Source organism: Macadamia integrifolia, chromosome 13 (genome assembly GCF_013358625.1).
Source record: "Macadamia integrifolia cultivar HAES 741 chromosome 13, SCU_Mint_v3, whole genome shotgun sequence".
In the NCBI taxonomy this organism is placed as follows: domain Eukaryota; kingdom Viridiplantae; phylum Streptophyta; class Magnoliopsida; order Proteales; family Proteaceae; genus Macadamia; species Macadamia integrifolia.
Window position 1 is genome coordinate 24,143,926 of NC_056569.1, and position 16,872 is coordinate 24,160,797.

Below are 16,872 nucleotides of genomic sequence, written 5' to 3' on the forward strand. Positions count from 1 at the left end.
CTCCCCAATTCAACCCCCAACTATGATTTTCATAGCATTATTCACAGTGAATGGCCATGAGGTCAGCTTCAACTCTATCAAGTATGAACCAACCAACGCTTATTGAGTACAAGCAGTATCCAATAAAGTTAATTTCCCTTTTTTTTCCCCCTTTCTATACACCAAAAAGCACAGGAAAATGAATTTTTTTAGGGAAAAAAAAAAAGTAAGACAGGAGTCAGGAATAATATCCTCTCTCTCTCTCTCTCTCTCTCTCTCTCTCTCTCCTGATTATCAATTTCCATAGCCTATTGAAGGATTGAAGCTCTGGATAATTTTCTGTACTCCAACATCTCACTCTGATATCTCTCCTTGTCCTTCAATCCTTTCTCCCGATAAACCTGCATAAGAGCAACAGATGCTAATAAGAATGTCACCTTTTCTACCCAACAAAAAATAAAAAGAATGTCACCATCAACAAATTATTATTATCCATATTCAGAAACCAACGCAACAAAGGGAGCCTTATTTTCAGCTTCTTTAATGATATGATATCCAAAGCATAATTGATGCATTATAACTTAGCTCTGCCTTGGTCTCAGATGATGTGGTTCAATAGACAACCATTTTCCTGCAGAGTGTCTTTGGCATTGGGCTTTCGAATACATATTTTCCTTCTGTATTAGCATCTTTTGGTCATTAATATGTAATTTAGTATAAATCATTTTTTCCTGTTTCAGCTCAGTCAATACTGGCCACATATTAGTATTCGCCCCCCCCCCCTTCAAAAAAAAAAAAAAAAGGTGGCTTCAGGTTAGGTAGAGGTGACTCATTAAAAGCCTGACACCTGTTGTCAATTTCATCAGACAAATAAAATCATATGTTTTTTGGAACTATAAAGCATCCTGCTACTGGCATATCAAAATCAAGGTCTGAAATCCTGGTCAAAGGATCTACCAAAGATTGGGAACAGTTCTGTAAAAATTGAAGTAAAACTGAAGGACAGATTTGAAGTGTAAATTTCCATCTCAAAGGACCGATCTGATAAGAGGAGGTGTTTAGGGTACGAGGAAAGAGATTTCCCACTCAGAATCACGTGTAAGTGGGTCAAAAGACTCAGAAACCCGCTTTAATATCGTCTAAATTTCCATCTCAAAAGACTGGTCTGATAAGATGAGGTGTTCATAGGCACATGAGGACAGGGAATTTCCCACTCACAATCGATGGGGGACTAACATGAAGATATTCAGCAATCATACTTGAATAAGGAAAAACTGAAATTCGATAATAGGACAGATTTCAATAATAGGAATAGATGCAATAAAACAGAATTCAGAAACTGAGATAAGATAATAAATTAACCCAGTAAATAACCAGAAATATTAAATCAGGCATACAACTGAGAACAAAAAAATGAATTTTTAGGAGAGTTTGATTTCGTTTAGGAAACTTGAAATTGACCTGATAGCCGATAGCAGAAACTTAACTAGAACATCAAACAAAACTTACAAAACATAATAGTATGCATAACAGAATAGAAATCAGAGAGACAGAATTCAGACTTCAAACCATACTCAGAAGGCAGAATAGTATGCTTAACAGAATGGAAATCAGACAGACAAAATTCCGACTTCATTAATAAACCAAGATAGAAGAGAAAAGCATGCACAGGAGGAATATAGAGGATTCTGACCTGTAACTTATGGAAGAAAAGATATATATATATATATATATATATGAGGAAATTACACTCCCCTCCCCTGGGCTATGGCCTAATATCAAGTTCCCCCACGTACTTTCATATATACCAACCCCCTCCCCTCTAGTTTGAAGATGCTTTCAATCATCCCATAAGTGATTGACGGTGTTAAAATGGCTTGTAAAAAGACCAATATACCTTGTGGCATCTACCTATATTTCCTTCTCATTGGAGCATCCTCATCAGAGTTAGCAAACAAGAGGTTCTCAGGCTTTAGGTCCCTATGCATAACTCCAAGAGAGTGACAAGCTTCCACAACCCCAACGATAGTCTTTGATCAATTGGACAACCTGCTTCTCACTACAATGCGGTCTTTGAATAATCCGATCAAAGAGCTCACCGCCAGCACAAAGCTCCATGACCAAATGAACAAACAAAGAATCTTCATATGCCCCTTTAATCCTCACCAAGTTTGCGTGTTCAGACAAATGGTGCATTATCTGAATCTCTCTATAGACATCATCATAGTCCTCTCTGCAAAGAAGCTTTCTTTTTGGTATAGATTTGCAGGCATATTGGGTGCCTGTGGACTTCTCTGTACAAAGATATGTAGTACCAAACTGGCCTTGCCCTAGCCTCTGGCCAATCTGGTAGAGGTCCCTGAGATTTTGGGTCTTGTAAGGAAGAACAGAAGTGGGTTTTGAAGTTGAAGTTCATGGAGGATTCTTCATGAGTGAAACCATGGTGGTTTTTGTGGTGGTGGTCTAAATCAGAAGATTTTGATGATTGGATCTCTTAGTTCTCCCTCTTTTACAACTGGATATCTTGAAAAATCTTGTGCTTTTATTATGTTTAAAGCAATTTCTTCGGGGGCACTTCTTCGAATTCAACTTTGATGTGCATAGAACAGAGTCAACAGAGCATATTGGGTAGGATTTTGTGTCAAAAGAGTGGGCTGGGCCTGCGAATCAGGTAGGATGATGCAATGAACACCCGCACTGGTTGAATGGGTGGGTTTGCTTGGAATTCTGAATGCCTGCAAATCTATACCCGACGGCGGCCAGAGCTCTACAAGAAGGGCACATCGCCGCAGCGACGAAAGCTCTGCAGAGAACAGAAAATGGGTTAGGACAGCGGAACACAACAATGAAGAAGGGGCAACGACAGAGGAGCAGATCGGCGGCCAAGAACAGAAAACAACGGCGGAGTAGAGCGACGACAGAAAATCAACGGCAGATTTCAGCAAACGACGGTGGAGTGCAGCAATGAAGAAGGGGCAAATCGCGATGAAGGAGGTTCTGTTTAGCCTTTTAGGGCTTAAGGCTTAATTCATATGGGGAGGATAATTTCGGTATAAAATTACATGTTTGAATGATGAGGTCATCACTTAACAAGGCTATCTAACGGAAGGGGTACAATTGAAAGCATCTTCAAACTAGGAGCGAGGGGGTCGGTATATATGAAAGTACGTGGGGGGAACTTGATATTAAGCCATAGTCCAGGGGAGGGGAGTGTAATTTCCTCTCTCTCTCTCTCTCTCTCTCTCTCTCTCTCTCTCTATATATATATATATATATATAAGGATGAAAGATAAGAAAGAGATGTATGTAATTCAGGAATCAACATCTGAATCACTGAGTTGGCATACCACCAAACATAAGCTTGGAATCACCACCAGGTTTCTACTTAATCTCACGGAACCAAAAGCAAAATCCATTTTTATTCATCAAATCCGTGTCCAAACCTGAAACCTTGTATAAAAGACTCAAATAAGTACTCAAACTAAGCCTAAAACTCTTCCAGCCAATAGCTTGCTTTGGAAATGGTCTACTGCTACTAGAACTCTAAATAAAATAAGAAAAAAACAACTTAAACAAGGTTAGACTCATAGAGACCTATTTCAGCATATTCAGCGCATGCCTCATTCTAAGATATCTTAACGGGCTATTGGGAAAGAACTTATCCCTCAACACCATGGTCACAAATATTGTGGGTTATTCTGATGCTGATTGGGCTGGTGTTGCCGATGATCGCAAATCAACCATTGGATATTGCACCTTTGTTGGTGGGTAACCTTGTGACTTGGAGAAGTAAGAAGCAGACTATGTTTGCTCGGTCTACTGCAGAAGCCAAGTATAGAGCTATGTCACATATTGCAGGAGAATTGATGTGGTTGAAATCACTCATTCAAGAATTGCGGTTCTCAGTTGTCAAACTTACGAAGATGTATTGTGATAATCAAGTTGCGATTTATATTGGCAGTAATCTGGTTTTTTCATAAAATGACTAAACACATTGATGTTGGTTGTCATTTTGTGAGAACTGCAGTTATGCTAGGGCTTATTTCAACTCCAGTTAGCCATTCCAGCGATCAACTTGGTGATTTGTTTACAAAAGTGTTGTTCTAGCCTACCTTTCTAAGTGGTTGTTCCAAGCTAGGTATAAGAGATATATATACTCCAATTTTTGGGGGAGTGTTAGAGTATGTAGCGTGAGGTGCTGGTCCATAGGCATCCATGGACTAGCATACTATGGGATAGTGTTATCTTTATTATTTATTTCTTTCCTTCTGAAAGTTGGATTAGGTTTAGCTTTATTTATTTTCCTATTGTAACTATGACCTTTCTCCTCGTTAGGATTCCTACTAACATTATGTTTCAGCATATTATAAAGTGATTTGGCTGGTACGATATGAGGCCCACTCTCTCTTGGAATAGGTCTCTATGGGTCCAACCTTGTTTTAAGCTGCTCTCCTTAATTTTGTCCAGAGTTCTAACCAGTTAAGACTACCACCATAGCAAGCTATTGGCTGGAGGAGTTTGAAGCTTAGTTTGTATCTATTTTTGAGTCATTTGATGATGAAAATTGGCTTTGCCTTTTGTTTTCGTGAGCTTCAGAATTTTCAGGTATGGCCGTATGGGGGATTGGGAAGACTCACCACGTTGTTGTTTTAGGATAGCAACATCATCAGACAGTTGACAAACAGTGTCAAACATTTTCCCATAACTTTCAACCTTCTGATTTATCCCAATTATTTTCTCTCTCCTACGATCAACATGGTTGCATTACCAAAAGCATTCACACACATAAATCATAACTAAGTGAATCAACCATGAATACTGATCAAGCCAAGTCACATTTTTACTCGATATTGACACAGTAGACTTTGATGTACTGACTGGAACTATTTTGGATGTTTCAGATAAATCAGAGTACTCGTTACAAGCATATAATATCCCAAAATAATTATTACAACAACAAAAACAAAAACAAAAAAAATAAGCCTTATCCCACCTAATGGGGTCGGCTACATGGCGGTTCCAAGCAAGGACGAGCGCAAGGATCCATGCAAAAAGATTGACTGGTTATGGCTGAGTATAATAAGACGCTGGTTGTCTCCCTGACACACCACTATAGATCAGCCACATGTTTATTACAATAGACTATAATAATGTACCGGCTGTCTACCTGACGTACCAATATAGATCGGCCAAGCCAAAGCGTCCTACATGCATTACATCCACAACCAATACAATCCATCACTCAACCTACTTTTATGAAAGGAAGAATGAGCAAATGAATTCTTGACAGCCCCGCTAAGCACAGAAGTATATAACAAAAGTATGCTTATATCATACATCAAAAATCAACATTAAGCCACATCAACTCATCAAGAATCAATAAGAAAATAAGTATTAAGCGTATAACCACTAACCAGAATACCAAATACAAATAAGAATACAGTCAATCTCAAAATAAAATCATACAACAGTGAAAACTGCAAACTGCAAATCAGATTATCAGAACTTGAAATCAAGTAATCATCAATCAACATTTAGGGAGGATGGGAGCCTGCAGGAATGTCAGTTGCCCATCTACCGTGGTAGGCCAGAGATAGGGTTGCAGCATGCCGTTAAAGGCGAACACCGAACAAGTGAACAACAAAACAGGGTATTGGGTTCTGTCGTGTTTCATTTCATTCTTTATTCTTTTTTATTTTTTTTAAATACATGATTAAGTGTATCTCACCTTTAGGTATACTACCTTTCATGACTACAGCAAGTCAACCAACCACCCAGATGCCTAGGTGCCGCCTAGGCAACGCATTGACAACAATGATTTATCAAAATACAGAAAACATGTCATTTACAGCTAATTGCTTAATTATCAACAACCAATTCCAAAATTAACTTCTGTAACAAGGAGATTTGGCTTGTAGATCAATTCTATTCCAAAATAAGGATTATCTTGAAAAAATGGATTTACATCACATGTTGATATATATATATATATATATATGAGGCTCAAAAATATTAAATTCATAAATTTAATGTTTTGTTAATATTTTCCATTAGTTAGAACCATAATGACATGCAACCACCCCGAGAAAGAAAATTTCTATTCACAGACAAACAATATATGAAACAAAACTAGCAAAATAAAACAAGAAGTAAATTATTATGTAAAGCTGTTGAATTGTTTAGCTTAAGGACTTGAGTTGAGCTGCTAGCATATAACCATGATAAGAAGTGAATTAGGAGTTCAAAATTTTTTAATTTTTGAATATTTCCTGCGCTAGTCATTGAAGGCACCTCAGCACGCCCTTCTTGTGTGAAACTCCATATCAAATTAACATTGTAAAAGATGATAATATATGACAACTTAAGTAATATAATAATACAATGGGATTCAAAATCAAAAAATAACATTGTGTATACAATAAAATTTTGCAAGTTTTCTGTGTAAGCATTTGATATTTATATAGCAAAAACCATGTGTGCCGTCTTAATTTTCAGATATCCTGGGTGACCACAGGAACCTGGAAACTCATGTTGCCTGCTCGGCCATGATACCCTTAACCTAGTTGCTCCCCTAGTTGATCAAAAGAGCACCTTTGACAACATTTGTATGAATTTTGGACAACTCCCAACTTGAGATGTCTCATCAATGGAGTCTTCAGAATTTTTTCTGTGCCACTTGCATGGTAGGGCTCATAGGCTGTCTCAAGAATGATGCAGCCTATGCCTCATTATAGTAAGTTTATTTAAATCATTAAGTCACATTTACATGTTTATGATCAAATCTAGGAAAGATAAATATCCTTGAACAGACCTGTTTTTCATCCTCAGTGAGTTTGCTCCATAGGTGCCCAATCTTCTTACTGATGACTTTCTCTTGCCCATGATGCAATGGTTTCAGTCTTGTGTAATGCTCAGAAAAAAAGAAATTGTAACCACTCCTGTTTGGTTTAGGGCGAGCAGGATCCTTCAATGCCATCTGGGATCTTTTACGGTTCGGCCTATTACTCATGGTTGAAGTAATAGAACTACTCGGAACTTGCAACTCATCAGGAATGTGATACAGGACCCCTCTCAACTTATGAGAACCAAAACTAACAGTCACTAGATATCCATTATCAAATTTTCCATCAATTACTCCAGAAACTGGACAGCCAACGTGCAGTTGAGAACTTCCTGCATAACAGAAAAGACCAGCATTTAGAAATAAAGAAATTATTAGGGCATCTGCCACACACAGGAATGCAAATTAAAAAAAGGAAGGGAAGAACATATTATCTTGGTTTAATCATACATAAGGAGGCAAAGACTACAAAGGTACGTTGCAAATGCGATCAGAGAAGTGGGGAAGGGTGAAGTGCTCCTTCTGAAAATTGTGTCATCAATGGCACAGTGCATACCATCAAAACTAATGATGCTTTATGAAGCAAATGTTGAGCAGTCGTGCATCAACACATAAATAGAATTAGTATACTTACTTACTCAGCCTTATTCCAACTAAATGGGGTTGGCTACATGGATCCTATTCCTCCAGTTCACTCTATTCAAAGCCATACAAGATTAAGCTAGAAAATGAATGAGTGACAGGACTAGAGAGGGTAAAATAGAAAATGAAGCATCTGCAGGAGCTTGGGTAGCACCAGTAGGTAACAAGATGAGAGAGTTGATTGAGAAGGTTTGTCATGTGCAGCAAAGAAAAATGACAGCACAAGTGAGGACTGATATTATATTAATTTGATGGCTTTAAATTGACATGGAAGAGGCCCAAAAATCTTTTTTTTTTATTTGGGGGGGGGCATGGTGGGGGCGAACAAAAGGTCAAGGGTCAAAGCTGTGAGGAAAACCATGAGAATTATGAGTTTAAGAAAGACATCAACTTAGAAAAGGTTAAAAATTGATATTACAAGATCCACAAGGCATCATATGAAAATGATATTACAAGTCACAAAAGATATGAAAATGATATTACAAGTCACAAAAGAAATTAAAAAGATAGTATGAGTCATCATATGCTATGTTGTTCCTATAGATTTCCGCCTATTCTTATATCTTATACCTTTCATGGGAGAGTTCCGCATATTTTCGCATTTAGAATTTTCATAAATTTACATATATAACATAGCAGACCCCATTTAATTGTGAATAGGCTAAGCTGCTGTTGTTGTTGTATAATCCCCATTTCTCCTTCTTCTTGTTGTCGTTGTATAATCCACAACGGCAGCAGCAAACTTAATGGGGTTGACTACATGGATCCAGAGAAACATAAAAAAGAGAAATGAAACTAAAAAGAAAGAAGCCCAGCATCAGCAAGTCAGGAAAATTTCAGCTATCGGCTACATAGATCTTTTCCCTCCAATCAGTTCTATCAAAGGTCATACTTGGGATAAGACCTAGACTATGCATGTCATTCCTCACAACTTCTATGGTTATTTTAAGCCTGCCCCTGGCTCTTTTAGCTCATTCAATTGGGATCAGATCACTCCTCCTTGCGGGGGCATCCTCAAGCCTCTATTGAACATGGCCAAACCACCTCAAACAACTCTCTCGGAGTTTTTCATTGATCGGGGCAACTCCCAAATCAGTTCTAATACGTTCATTCCTTACCTTATGCCTCCTAGTTTTGCCGCACATCCATCTTAACATCCTCATCTTTGGTATACATAGCTTCTCTATATGACACTTCTAAACTGTCCAACATTTTGCCCCATACATCATATCCAATCTTACAATGGTTTTATAGAATTTTTTTCTTTTACACTTTAAAGAAATATGTTGGTCACACAACACTCCAGTTGCACTCCTTCACTTCATCCATCCCTCTTTAATTCCTTGTGAAACATCGTCATCTATGTTGTTGTTACATATACAATATATATTACTGTCAAGAGTGAAATTCTTATTATTTAGATATTTGGATTGAAAAAAAAAGAGGATTAGAAGCAGCTTTGAGAACCACAACACTTGAAGTCCTACTGCCCCCCCCCCTTTTTTTTTTCAACCAAATAGGAAATGTATGCTATAATTAATGGCAAACCATTTTCCAATCAGAAACACGCTCCAAAAGGAAAATCAGAAAATATAAAGTTAAAGAGTATCTGACCTGGTGATTGATTTACTGTGCTTCCTTTTTCATTAGAAGGTTGGACAATAGCTTGAACTTGTGACGTTGCTGACCCACAGGTAGGGCTTTTAGCCACAGAAACTATGTAACAAAATAAACAAGGAAAAATTGAAGGATTTAAAAAAATAAGAGAGAGAGAGAGCCATTGAACAGCATAAATAAATGACCACAGATAGTGGGGAACAACAATAGATATAGATCTAGGTTAAAACATACTTACATACCAGCCATTGAGGTCAATGAGCCATGTCGGCGGAAGTAATACACTTGTTCATAGTGATGAAGCAAGGAAATATAGTACTTCCGCAAGACAAACGAAGCATTGGTAATTGTTGCTGGGAAACTGAATACAGAAATCAAATCCCTCCATTTTCGATCCCTAATAACCTACAATCAATCCAAGAGAGAAGTGATCATATCTTTCTTCTCATATAAATGCACAAATATCGGGAAAAAGACAATGATAAAAAAGAACAAACTCAAAAACTATTGAATTTCCAAAAAACCAGTCCAGTTTGTTATGTTTAAAACAAAAATTACCATTGAAGTTAGATGGTAGTAGAAGTACATCTAAATGTCATTGAAGTATAAAAATAATAATAATAAAAAAAAAAAAGAGAGAGAAATGGCTTAAGATCAAAGTTAGATGGTATTAGAAGTGCATCTAAATGTCATTGAAGTAGTGTACCACCTCTGTAACTAATGAATTTCATGTCACACCAAACCTTTTGAGAAATATCAACCGTACCCAGTCTCAATAACGGTATTAACTTAAAACTTTATAAAAATAAAAATAAAAAGACCATTTTACCCTTGTTATGTCCCTCCATATAAATCATTCCCATTTGTTTGAAACCCCAAACTTACCATTGAAGACCTGCAAGTGAACCCTAGAAGACCCAAAACAATGACCTGAGCAGCCCACCAAACCAGAGACCTGACCCAACCCCTACCGACGACCTGAGCAGCCCACTATACCACAGACCTGAGCAGCCATTGAAGAAGCTTTTTTGCAGTCAAATACATAGATAGAGGGAAGAATGTTTTCAATAATTCAATCCAGTCTTTCTCCTGTATTTGATAACTTGCAAAACATGAGACATTTTGCCATTGTATATCTGGTTATTTAAGGTCTATTTCATTTTCTGCAAACCATAATCGAGCTCCTTTTCTTCAAGCACTTCTGCAAATTTTATCTTCCTTCTCACCATAATCAGCATGCCAGCGACTATCGCTGACATTGAAGCAACGGCAATTACAGGAAGCCTATGGTCTGAATAGCTGGTTTTGTTACCTTTTGGGGAAGTTTGGGAAGCTGGGAGATATCGAGTTCTTTTGCTTTCCTGTTCAGCTTGAAGCTCCATCCCAACACATAGTGGGATGTGGGAATGGAACCATTAGAGGATGAGAAACCGACGAACATGGACTCTTTCATGACCAGAGAAAAATTGCAAGAGAGACAAGAGGGGAACAGCCGTTTTAGAAACATTGATTGGAGTTAATGTGATGTTTAGCAGCTTGTGCACACCATCGTAATCCACCCAGACTTGCATGGAGCGGCCACTGATGAGGGTGAGGTTCTCGGACCAACCAGCGTTCTTATCGATATGGGAGGCCAGAGCTGAATCAACAGAGTCCAATCCATTGATATCAATGCCGATGTGGTTGTCATTGATATCATTGAGCTCCTTGCTCTGTATGGTGTCAAGCTCAACTGCGAATACATGATTGGTTGGATTTCCATTATCGGTACTGTTGCAGAGGCCAAGATATTCGCTTGGAAAAGCACCAGGGAGTCCTCTTGTGGGTGCGACGACCATAGTTGTCAAGGCGTCGTCTAGCGTCCAGGCATTTTTTTAGGGGCAGGGCGAGGGACGCCATTGTGTACGTAGGAAAGGCGGTCGCCTTTGGTGTTAAGGCGTCCAAAAGGCGACCGCCTTTCCTTTGGTGTTAAGGCGTCCAAAAGGCGTCGCCTTTGGCGCCGTGGACGACTTGGTAGGAAAGGCGAACGCCTTGTGTTTTTGTTTTTTTTTCCCCTTTCACTTAAGTATTTGTTTTTTATATTCTAATTGTAAACTTTTCATTTGATGAAATACAGGTTTTTAAATGGTGTGAGATGCATGGAATCATTTTACCCCCTTAAGTGAACAAAAAAAAAAAAGGTTTGGTGGTGGGGGGAAATATAACATGAAAGGGTTAGAATTTAAAACCCTCCACTGTTTCTCTCTCCCGATGAAGTGTCTCTCTACGATTAAGTTCTTTACGCCTCTAAACCTAGAGAACCTGCGCTGGATTCATTGATTCAACCGACCGATTGAGATTGAAGTTGGACTTGGCTGAAATCCATCGTTCCCTCCTCTGTTTCAACTTCAGGTATGTTTGCATTAGATTTTTTTTTCCCTCCCTCCTACTTCGTCTTCTGCTTCTTCATTTGTGAGTTGCGACTAGTTTTTTTTTCCCTCTTCTTCCTCTGCTTCTTCTTCGTCTGCAACTCTTTTTTTTTTTCTTCTTCCTCTCTTCTTCCTCTGCTTCTTCTTTGTCTGCAGTTGAGTTTTCTTTTTCCCTCTTCTTCCTCTGCTTCTTCTTCTTCGTCTATGGCTGGGTTTTTTTTATTTTTCCTCTCTTCTTCCTCTGCTTCTTCTTCGTCTGCATCTGCTTTTTTTTTTTTTTTTTCTTTTTCCCCTCTGATGTTCTCAAATGCTTCTTATGGAGGCTGCCGGTTCTTTCTATGCTTCTTCTTCTTCTTCTTCTCTGCTTCTCTGCTAGTGCTTCCTTTTTTTTTTCCCCTGCAAGTAGACGTAGACTGTAATCTGTAATTCTGTATTATGAATTTATGATTGCATGATTACTACTGTTGTGCATTAGTGTTGTGCATTAGTGCATTAGTGCTATGCTTTTTCTCTTATGAATTTTTTTTACTACTGCATGATTCCTTCTTCTCCTGCTAGTGCATTTCCCTGCTACTGTAGGTAAGTTGTAGTGCATTAGTTATTATTTTTTAGATTGTAAAGTGCATTGTAGAGTGCTATGCTTTTTCTTATTTTTTGTTACTTAGTTTCTCTTGTTGTTGTTCCTTATGTTTGTGTAGTGTTGTAGTTTATTCAAATAGATATGGCTACTAGTGGTAGTGGCGGGCCATCTGCTAGCATTGGCGCATCAACATATGATCCAAGCAAAGATCCAACTAGGAAGGCCAAATCAAAAGACCCCAGGTGGAAGTATGGATATTGGCCAGATCTTAATGATAAGAACTTAGTGCGATGTACACTTTGTGGAAAAGATGCCAAAGGAGGAATCAAAAGGCTTAAGCAACATTTAATTGGTGGCTATGGAGATATATCAAAGTGCCCAAAAACAACTTTAGCAATCGCTAGAGAGATGCATGAAGCTATCATGCGAAATCAGAAGAGGAAGCCTGATGTATTTGATGAGGATTATTCTGTTGGTCATCAGGAGGGAGAGGATTTGCCTGAAGAGATAGAAAGTGGAGGGCAACTCCAATCTGGTGTACCAAGGCCCCCAACTATAGACTCCTCAATAAAAAACCTTGTACCAAGCTCTGGGACATCTTCCAAAAGGAATAAAGCTAATGTTATTACACAAGTGGCAGTAAAGGGTCCGATAGATTCTTATCTTCGACGGACTCCTGAAGAAATAGTTGGTGAGAGGAGGTCTAAAGGTTCTACCCAGACAACAATACAAAGCAGCTTAAGATCAAATGCAGACAGAAAGAAAACTAATGCATATGTTGCAAAATGGTTTTATGAAGCTGGCATCCCATTCAATACTGTCAAGTTAAGGAGCTTTGAGGAGATGGTTGAAGCCATTGCACAGTTTGGGTCAGGATATAAGCCCCCTTCTTACCATGAGTTGAGAGTGCCCTTGTTACAGGATGAAAAAGCTCAGATTGACTGTATCAAGAAGAAATATGAAGATTATTGGAAAAGGCATGGGTGCACTCTTATGTCTGATGGGTGGACTGACAAGAGAGGTAGACACTTGATTAATTTCCTTGTCAATTGTCCATTGGGGACTTATTTTATGGGCTCTGTAGATGTATCTAGTGAGTCTCAATATGCAGACATGTTATTTCAGCTGCTTGATAGTAAAATTGAAGAAATTGGGGAGGATAATGTGGTACAAGTAGTTACAGACAATGCAGCTAATTATGTTGCAGCTGGTAGAATGTTGATGGAAAAACGGAGTAAGCTTTATTGGACTCCTTGTGCAGCTCATTGTTTGGACCTCATGTTAGAGGACATTGGCAAGTTGAAAGCTTATAAAACAACAATAGAGAGGGCAAAAACAATGACAAGTTTTATCTACAGACATTACAAACTTGTTGATGCTTTGAGGAAAAAGACAAATGGAATAGATCTGGTGAGGTCTGGAGTTACAAGATTTGCTACCTCATTCTTGACACTACAAAGTTTGTACAAGAACAAGGATGCCTTGAAGCAATTATTTGTATCTGATGATTGGAATAGTTCTAAGTTGTCCAAGACAGAGGCAGGTAAGAAAGTACTTGAGACAATACTTGCACAAACATTCTGAACCGTGTACTAGATTGCTTAAGAGCATCCCAACCAATTTTAGTTGTCTTGAGGTTAGTAGATGGTGATGAGAGGCCTGCATTGCCTGAAGTTTATTTGGCAATGGAAATAGCAAAAAAAAAGATAAAAGTAAATTTTGCCAACAAAGAACGGTCATGGAAGAAGGTGTTAGCAATTATTGATGACCGTTGGGAGGTCCAAATGGATCGACCTTTATATACTGCTGGCTTTTACCTAAATGCTAGCAAATATTTTGACTACATCAATGATGAGAGACTCCCTTTTGAAGAATCATGTAAAATACAAGATGCATTCATGACAGTTATTGAAAGAATGGTGCCCGACTTAGCTGTGCAAGACAAGATCATACGTGAGTCTCAAATGTACAGAAAATGTGAAGGTAGCTTTTCAAGGAGTTTGGCTATTAAACAACGGAAAGCCGGTGAAGGAGCATTGGATCCTAGTAAGTACTAAGTATTTTTTTTTTTTAATAAGTATTTAACAATATGTGTATCTAATTTTTTCCTTATATATAGTCTCTTGGTGGGAAACACATGGATCTTCGGCCCCTACGCTTCAACAATATGCAATACGCATATTAGGCCTTTGTTGCTCCGCTTCCGGTTGTGAGCGCAATTGGAGCACATTTGATTTTGTACGTATTTTTTAAATATTAGTTTGTAATTATACTTTTTACATCTATTTCTTGACTTAAATAAAGAGTATTTATGGATTCAGATTCACACCAAGAAGAGGAATAGACTAGAACATCAGCGCTTGAATGATCTAGTCTATATCCAATATAATCGTCGGCTTCATTCAAGGTTCCAAGAAAGAAGGGAAAAGGGCAGCAATTATGATCCATTAATTCTTGATGAAATGAATTGGAGTAGTGAATGGATAACAGGGGATCAAGAAGATGGAGATTTAGTCCATCCTGGAGACGACCTCACATGGGGAAATGTTGATAGAGCAGTTGGTGCATCTACATCAGTGGGGGGTCGTAATTTACCAAGGAGGGCTCAAGGATCAACAAGTGTAGCCAATATTTGCTACACACGTCGTGGTAGGGGAAGGGCCACTATTGAGGAATCGTCAGATGATGAAGTTGAAGAAGAGGTCCACGATGTGGTGCGTGATGATGAAGATATTGAAGAAGACTTTGGTGATGGGCCAACTGATTCTATGAGTCAACAACAACAGGAGGGAGAAGAAGTGGATGTTGATTTGTTAGCTTGATTATGGTTAAATAAGAACAAAGTTTAGCTTGATGGTTTATTTCGTTGTTTTAAAATTTATACTTTAAAGCTTACTAAAGTTTAGCATTTTGGTTTATTTTTATGTTTCTCAATTTCCATTAGGTGTTTTTAATTCTCCCCAGATAGGATTGGAACCCATAGCCTATCACCTATCATGAGTCATGACTCATATATTAAGGAACAAGGTTTCTCTTGTTGCTTAGTGTTTTAGTATCACTAACTTATATGTATTGATTGACAGGGGGTTAAACATTAAAATATCATGGTTCATAGACTCATGGTCTATGATGGACTTTGTGGATCTCGTTTTGGGCATCATAGAGGTAAGTATATCTAACTACATACTTAAATAGTTAAATATTATATTATTTATAATATTTCATTAGGAATTATATGTTGTTATGCCTTTTGTTTTATTTATAGCTTTTTTTTTATGAATAATTTTTTTATTTTTTGTTGTGTTTTCTCATGTTAGAAAATATATCACTTTACAATTTGCATTGATATGAATTTCATGTTGAATGTTGATTCTTGTCTCTTGATGTTGCTTAAAGTGTGTACTTTTTTCCCTTGATGTTGTTTAAAGTCGTGCTTCTTGTATTTTGATATAACTTAAAGGCTTGATTTTTTACAAGCAATTTAAAATTAAGTATATCATTGTTATACAGTTATACTAGATATTATAGATATATTAAAAAAATAGTAACGTCTTTTTTGGTGCCGTATTCGCCTTAAGGCGGGCGCCTTCTCGCCTAAGCGCTTAGACAGCCCTCCAGCGCCTTGGTTCGCCTTGGCACCGTGACAACTATGAGTGTGGCAGAGATAAGGATGTTGAGATGGATGTGCAGCAAAACCCTGAGAAATAGAGTAAGTAATGACCAGGTTTAGAGCTGATTTGGGAGTTGCCCCAATTCATGATAAGCTCAGAGAATGTCGGTTAGATGGTTTGGACATATATCCAAAGGAGGCCCTTGGATGCCCCAGTACAGAGGAGTGACTAGATTCAGATGGATGGAGCTAAAAGGGCTAGGGACAGACCAAATATAACCATTGATGAGTTAGCAAGAAGAGACATGCAAAAGTTAGGTCTTCACCCTAGTGTGGCATCATCCGGGTTGCCGATTGTTTGTAAGTGGGATGTCCCAAAGGTTTTTTTTTTTTTTTCTTTTTTAAATATATATATATATTTACATGGATCCATGTAGCTAACCCATTTAGTTGGGATAAGGCTGAGTTGTGTTGTTGTTGTTGTTGTGTATTTGCTCATGTGTGTCCTTAGCAATAGTTTTATCTTTTGAAGAGGTAATATTCAGCGACCTAATGTTGTTTGGTATATTCAACAACCTGATGCCATTTGGTCCTCGACAACCTGATGCTGCTACTTAATTTGGGGAGACCTCTGTTTGAGGCTCATGAGTTATTATTGTTGGTCCTTCTTTGCGAAGGGTTTTAGATGTAGCTATTGGATACTACACTTTTGTTGAAATGCCTTTCTTTGAGAAGGTCTTTTGATGTAGCTATTGGATGCTACACTTTGTTGGAGAGCCTTTTTCGGGAAGGGCCTTTGGTGGCGGTGTTTGTTGCTGATAGTTTCACTTGGTTTATTCGACACAACATTTCTTTACTTACTGGTGTTTAATGTGTTTGACCTGATACTGTTGCTGGCTTTATGATGGTTGATTGGAATTCTCTCTATGCTTGTTGGAGTTCTTATTGGTCCAAGGTGGAACTTTCTATTGCTATATGTATACTCCAGCTTGAGTAAGAGTGTTAAAGAATGTTCACGACAGCTATGAGTTGAGTCTTAGAGTTAAGAGTTGTTTTTGGTTTCCTTATTAGATTGTAATTAGGTGTTTTGAGTCTTAGAAGGTTTCCTACCAAGACTCTACTTATTGGATTATATAACAAAGGAAAGCACCACAATAGCTAGTACACTAAACTATCCTGGGTTTAGATATCTCTC

General features: G+C 38.0%; 2 protein-coding genes across 6 annotated transcripts in view; both read right to left on the reverse strand.

Annotated features, from left to right (window-relative positions):
* LOC122059593 (protein DOUBLE-STRAND BREAK FORMATION) overlaps window positions 1-16,872 on the reverse strand; it is a 131,802-nt gene that overhangs the window by 97,993 nt on the left and 16,937 nt on the right. The gene's annotated exons all lie outside the window — the stretch shown is intronic.
* On the reverse strand, window positions 85-11,592 carry LOC122059591 (high mobility group B protein 10-like). Of its 2 annotated transcripts, XM_042622469.1 has the most exons (5): window positions 9,322-11,592; window positions 9,077-9,178; window positions 6,791-7,152; window positions 4,973-5,078; window positions 246-380 (listed from the first exon to the last, which is right to left on the reverse strand). In XM_042622469.1, the coding sequence occupies exons 1-4, from the start codon at window positions 9,326-9,328 to the stop codon at window positions 4,986-4,988; spliced, it is 564 nt and encodes a 187-aa protein (XP_042478403.1). In that variant the 5' UTR covers window positions 9,329-11,592; the 3' UTR covers window positions 246-380; window positions 4,973-4,985. The 2 variants fall into 2 exon arrangements, with proteins under 2 accessions (XP_042478402.1, XP_042478403.1); XM_042622468.1 differs by lacking the exon at window positions 4,973-5,078 and having other exon boundaries at window positions 85-380; window positions 9,322-11,008.